General features: G+C 37.2%; 1 protein-coding gene across 1 annotated transcript in view; it reads right to left on the reverse strand.

Moving 5' to 3' along the window:
* Positions 1–196: 196 nt before the first annotated feature.
* LOC104501224 (leucyl-cystinyl aminopeptidase-like) overlaps positions 197–6,561 on the reverse strand; it is a gene marked incomplete at both ends in the record, with an annotated part of 10,069 nt that continues 3,704 nt past the window's right edge. Inside the window, 5 exons of the mRNA XM_010145001.1 lie at positions 197–376; positions 1,033–1,217; positions 2,612–2,768; positions 3,482–3,662; positions 6,292–6,554. Of these exons, the coding sequence (XP_010143303.1) occupies positions 197–376; positions 1,033–1,217; positions 2,612–2,768; positions 3,482–3,662; positions 6,292–6,554 (966 nt within the window). The remainder of the gene's footprint in view (positions 377–1,032; positions 1,218–2,611; positions 2,769–3,481; positions 3,663–6,291; positions 6,555–6,561) is intronic.

Below are 6,561 nucleotides of genomic sequence, written 5' to 3' on the forward strand. Positions count from 1 at the left end.
ACGGGGCGGGGAACAGGAGGGAAGGAGATTTAAAAAGAGAATACATTTTTAACAAAGAAGATTACCATGCTTTTAATTTACAGAGCATAAAACTGTCCTGGTTTGAGTTAGAACAGAACTAATTCTGATCAGAGATTTTACTTTTCAGCTCAGTCTCTTCTAACTAATTGCACTTTCTGAAGTTAACAGCAAAAACTTTAAGGCTCCTTCATACCAGATCAGCTTTCTGAAATCTTCTGTGCTGGCCAAGGCTTCAATCATCTTGCTTTTCTCTGCTTCAGAAACTGAAGTGGAGTACATGTTTAGGAGGAATTCCCAGCCATCCCTAGATTTGGCTCCAGCTATAAATATGGCTTTCATAACATCACTAGGCAGTCTACAGGGGAAAAAAAAGATAAACAACAAACCAAAAAACCAACACAAAACAAAAGCAAATAAACAAAAGGGGGACATAAATATGCCCATCTGAGAAAAGAAGAAAGTCACAAAATGGAAAGATCAGCTTGGAAGAGATGCCTCTCTTTTAAGCAATTTAATTCTGTAGCAATTGTTAAGTTTTGCAGGGATGAATTAATGCCAGTCTAATACTTCTAAGTCACTGGGGAAAATCATATTAGTCACATGAAATCACAGTAAATTGCACAAAAATCTAAGCAATTTTCTGTGGCTCAAAATGCATGTGAATCCAGAGTACATGAATCCTATAAGATAAAAAGGTATGCTTTGATGTTACTATTAAATAATCTTCTTCGAGCATGGAGCTTAGGAAATGCAGATGAAGTACTTTGTGGATGCTTTTGCAGTCACAATAAGACTGCAGATGAAGCCTTGAATTCTAGCACGTTTCTCCCTCTCATGACAGCAACTACTTCTACAGGAGGAACAGCAAAAGACAGAATGAAGTGATGTATCAATATTCAATTAGTGGTGGTGGTGTGATTGATTTCTTTGTTGTTCTTTTTACCCAAACAATGGTGGCAAGGTAAACAGGAAAACAAGTATATAAAAGTGGAAGCCCAGTTCTTGTGGTACCTCATTGTTCCATTAGACCTCATCCACTTCTCAAACATCTCAGTGGCAGTTGTTCTACAGTTTCTAATATCATGGGTGCAGGCAAAAGCTAGCAGTGTTGACCGGAGCTCTCGTTCAGACAGGGTCCCATCACCTGTCCAATGTTGTTGATCAATTTTATCTCCGAGCAGGTGCTCTATTCTACGCTAAAGGAAGAAAAATTGTTAGAAATAGCTACTTCTTCCCATGAAGTTTTTTATATACAAAACTAGTGTTTTTTTTTAAAAAGCAACATTTTAGAACAGTAAAAGTGAAATGTAGTAGCTTTTCATCTCCGTGTTCTAATTTAGACATACTATTTCTTATCTGTATGAATAAATATCAGACACTACACAGATCTGAAAGATGGGCCAGGTCTACATCTTAAATTGCACATAGAAACTGAAGACTACTCTTCAAGCTATAGTTCAGATCTGTATGTTATCTCAACAAACTACAACTCCTGTATGTTTAACTGCTTTTAACTCAATCAAGTGAGTTAATGTGCCTTAGTTTGGCACAAACTGTTTTATTTACCAATCTTTACCTATAGGCTGAACACCCTTTTGTAGCTTGCCAAAACTACAGCTAGGTGACTGAACCAGCTACCACCTGCTGAAACACCTGAACTTAAATATGACCTCATAGACAATGCATTGCAAACCATAGCTTGGGATGTTTACCACGAAGATTTGTAAAACCTTTGAATAAATACTACGTAAGGAAAATAAAAATAGTAGTGGGGTTTTTTTGTTTTTCTTAGAAGTTTCCTTAAACACTCACTAATTAATTAACCTTACCTAGTATAAAGAAAAACATCTGCTACTTCATCTAATCATTTAACAGTTTTAATTATAGATTAAGTTTCTTTGCTGATGTTCTACAACATAAAGCAGCAAGGATAATTTTAAACCTCTGGATGAATAAAGAGCAGGAGGCTTCATAATAAGAACGTACACAGAGAAATGAAAGACATTTCCTCAGCAAGAACTGAGCTTACGATGTTGTCTTTATTGCTAAGTTTGTAGCACTGTATTGTGTAATGTATCACACAGCTGGAATAGAATGATGACAACCATTCATGAGTTCCTAATTTTACAGAAAACAGTTTTGTTTTTTTCCACTGCCTCTATACAAAGCAATTAGAACTATGATCTCCAGACACTAGTAACTTTGGAAATAACTTTTCTGCACTAGAAAAATGTCACGGACTCTGTTTAATTACATATCTGTACTACACTGACCTTTATAGACACTGTAGCAAATCTCAAGCATTAAACTCCCTACAAAACATTACAGGGGGTAGGGAGGTAGGAAATTGATAAAAAGAATTTAGCATTTGAGTAAGAGAATGTTCTACTTAACAAAGAAGGCAAGACTGACAACTATTTAGAATTCCCACCCCCCCTACTGAGATTACCAAATACGTCCAAATGAATATGCCCACTTAAAAAGATCACGAAACTATAAAGAACACCATAAAACATAAAGAACATTATGTGAACATAATGAAATATCATGAAAAAGACATAAAGAATGCCATGGAACTATAAAGACATACCATGACTCGTGCTGCCAGTTGTTGTTCTCCCTTTTTCTCTAAAAGGCTGTATATAAGATTCAGCTGAAACAAAGCTTGAGTGAGTGGTGCAGTGCTGCTCTCCTTGTTAAGGTAATCAAGCAGCTCAAACGCCTTTTCCAGAGACTCTTTTCCTAGACTATAGGTAAATTACAAATATTAAAATGGCTTCCACAAAAGCACTCCCTGAAACAAGATTAGAAGTGATGCTCTCCATTTCACTAACAGGGATATGTGAATAGAGGAAGTAACACAAGAAAGACTTCAGATATAGAGATTTTTATATCAGTAAGATCACAACAAAGCAACAACGGCCACGGTCATGCCTTCAATTAGCAAAAATGAGAATAGGTAAGGAAGTGTGACAATGACGTCTGAAAATATTTATTATAAATTAGGGTACTCAGATACAGGAAGCAGCTGTCAAAGAGATCACCCAGAATGCTCAGTGTCACCTGCTCTGATGGTGACAGACAAGAGAGCGAGCTGATAATGAAAGTGATGCACTCATTGATAGAATATACAGGAAAACAGTCCGCTAGGCATATCATCAAACACTAAAGAAAACATAGTCTTCCAGAAATGGAATCTATTACATGGATCATTGTGATACAAATAAATGGATGCTGCTATAAAAAAACAGGGAGATAACATCTAACAGCAATATGGAAGCATCAGTGAAATGACTTTAAAAAAAGTGAATGGTGAACAATTTCATTAGGCTAATAAAGATTAAATTAAAACTTCTCTGAAAATTAAATTAAAACTTCTCTAGAATCTCTGTCTGATCTTCTTTGACTTGGAAAAAACTTTAATATATATTAACCATGTTTTTCAATATAAAAGTCTTACCATGCAAGGTTGAAGATATTGTTGATCAAATTGGCTCTGTCTTTAGAACTCAAAGCAGTGTGGTCTTTTTTCAACAGATCAATCAGTGTTTTCCAGTCTTCAGCATAGTGTACTATATAATAGCCATTCATATCCACATTAAATTTTATCCATTCCACCTCTCCTGGAAGTTCAATGACAGCTAATGGACAGACAATCAGTTAGCAGCAGAAACAAACATTTAGCAACTATTCATTCAAATCCAAATCTATAAAGCAGACTGGTTCCAGAGAGTCAATAAATCCTTTTCTACCCATAGCTCCACCTACTATGAAGAATGAATAACCAGTATAAACATTCCATGACAAGGCTTCAGGTTGTACTTCTTCTTCTACACCTGATTGAATGAACAGTATCACATTCTGCCCTGAGTTGTACCTATGAAGTTTATTACTTAGTGCAGTAATTTTTCTCCTTCTGTTCAGTCCTCCTTTCAAACAACCCCATCTCATCTCTGCCTGTGTATCTAGCTCACATATATATATAAAAAGAGCAGTTACATACATCATACAAAGAAATAGAGAAATGGAGATGGCATTAAATAGATGAAAGGTCACACTCATGTTTCAAAATCAACTACATTGAAGAGAGGCTTTGGAAATAAGTTCTTCATTTCATCTGATTCAATAACTACTGCCAAAAATGTCAGTTAGTACCTACAATGCCTTTGAAATTCAGTAAATATTCTACCCCAAACTCTTTTGTACTTTTCTATTACTCCCGTATCTTCCACACCCAGGTTTTTATAGTGAGCAAGGAATTAGTATGATGAACATGAGACCACCAAGAAGGCCATTTAAGGTGAAACAAAAACAATGAAATCAGGCTACTTACCTATTAGTTCTAGTATGATCAAGGACACGTTCAATTAAACAGCTTTGTTTTTCTATTCTGATAATTCATAATTTTTTCTAAAACTCCATGTCAAATGAAAAAGGCTAAAAGTAACTTGAAGGCTTTGTAAAACCAATGTCAGAATGACAGAAATCAAAATTATTTACTTTAATTTTAGTACTTTCAAAGTTATTTAAGAGGCATGGCAGGTTGTTAAAATCAATAGACAGTAAAAAACATCAAGATCAGCTCTAAGATTTTGATTTTCATTTTGTGTATTTTTATTTCAAAAAGTAGAGGTGCAAGACAGGTTTATGAATTAAAAATAACTGCTAGTTAACTGCAATGAATAGTAAGTAACTTTAATGGGGGAGAAGAAACTACATTGGCAGATGTAAGGTGATGAGGCAGACCAGCTTCAGTAAAATGCAAAAACCTATTTATTTCAGCAGAGACAGAGAGTCTAAAGTGATTTTAGCAGAATACTACATAAAAGTGTATTGTAACTATTCACTCAATAAAGAAAAAAACAGGGCTGAACAAAAACAAAAACACCAGAGACTAGTAATTTAGGATTCAAACCAGACACTGCAGCAAGAACAGAAAGTTCATGTGAAAAGGTTTCAAATTCTACAACAACATTCTCAAAAACTTTATCTCTTTAGATGTTGTATTTTCTTATACCACTAATGATAATAAATAATACCTCAGTGGAAAGTGACTTCCTCACACTTCAGTGCACTGACAGAGCAACTCTCCCATTACTCACTCTCTAAAGCACATGCAGTTTGAGAGATTCTGTGCAAGCACTGATGAAAAGAGTACAGGCTTTTACAAATTCCAAACCTGTTCTTCTGCCCCAGTTGTTGCTGTTTACTGTACATAAAATGATATGGGAAAAATTCTCTAATGATGACACCACTGATAGTGCTTGGCTGCATAACTCTGTAATTATTTTGTACTATGTATGCCTTCATCTTCACATCTTACACAAGTCTGCAGTCAGAAACAACAGTAATCTAAGTACTACTTAGTAACTGGTACTGAAGTTTTGAGCCACATACCTGACTTTTGATCCAGTAAATATGCATTAGTAAAGTTGCAGCTGCTAGTTATGTAGGTAAGAGGAATATGCCACAGATAACTGCAAAGGAAAGCAAATGTTTACTGACATTATATACATATAATTTGTCCTGTGTTATTTGTTATGAGGTTTTTTTTCACTTAAGCATTTTAATATATTAACAGTATTAGAACCATTGTGAATAATAATGAAGTATAAACTTCATTCATACAATCAGAAAATGATAAAAAAATCTGTATACAGCATGTACAGTAAGTATTTTTTTATTCCCACCATGTTGAGAGGTCAGAAAATGTCATAGAATCATAGAACGATTTGGGTTGGAAGGGACCTCCAAAGATCAACTAGTCTAACCTCCCCCTGCAGTGGAGGAACATCTTCAAGTACATCAGATTGCTCAGAGCCCTGTTCAACCTGAGCCTGAATGTTTCCAGGGATGGGGCTTCTACCACCTCTGTGGGCAACATGTTCCAGTCTTTCACCACCCTCACTGTAAAAAATTTCTCCCTTGTATCTAGTCTAAATCTACCCCTTGTGCTGTCCCCATCTTCCTCATAGGCCTGCTTTAGGTACTGGAAGGACACAACAAGATCTTTCTGGAGCCTTTTCTTCTCCAGGCTTGTGACGGATTGGCAAAAGATCTCCTTTTTAGGAGAGAGAGTTTCCTTTAACTAACCAATTGTATTCCCTGCCACGTGACGTCAGCTGCATCTCCATTTTTCATTGGTTAAAAGTTTTCGCGGATCTGTTCGATTTTCGTGCTGCTGTTGCTTTTAAAAGTCGTGCGACTGTGCCGCAAGTTCAGTTCTTCCCACGCTCTTGGCCACCACAGACACTAGCCGTGCCTGCTTGCCTGCCTGCTTGCTTTTCCTGGGGCTGCTGTCGCTGATGCCGCCCATCCTGGAGCTTGCCATCGCCACTGCTCGCAGCTTCTTCAGCAAAGCGCCACCGCTGTGAGTGACCAGCTTTGGAACTGTGCGCCGCAGGGGATTGGAGCCCTCCCTGCCGCTTCTAACAAGCCGTGCTTTTGCTGCCGCTGCGCCGGAGAAGCCGTGCTGCACACCCGCCGATGCTTGCTGCTTGTCCCGACCTGGTCCGTCCCTGCTCGCCTGCCGCCTGCTCG

This window comes from Buceros rhinoceros, unplaced genomic scaffold (assembly GCF_000710305.1).
Source record: "Buceros rhinoceros silvestris isolate BGI_N320 unplaced genomic scaffold, ASM71030v1 scaffold14521, whole genome shotgun sequence".
Classification (NCBI taxonomy): Eukaryota; Metazoa; Chordata; class Aves; order Bucerotiformes; family Bucerotidae; genus Buceros; species Buceros rhinoceros.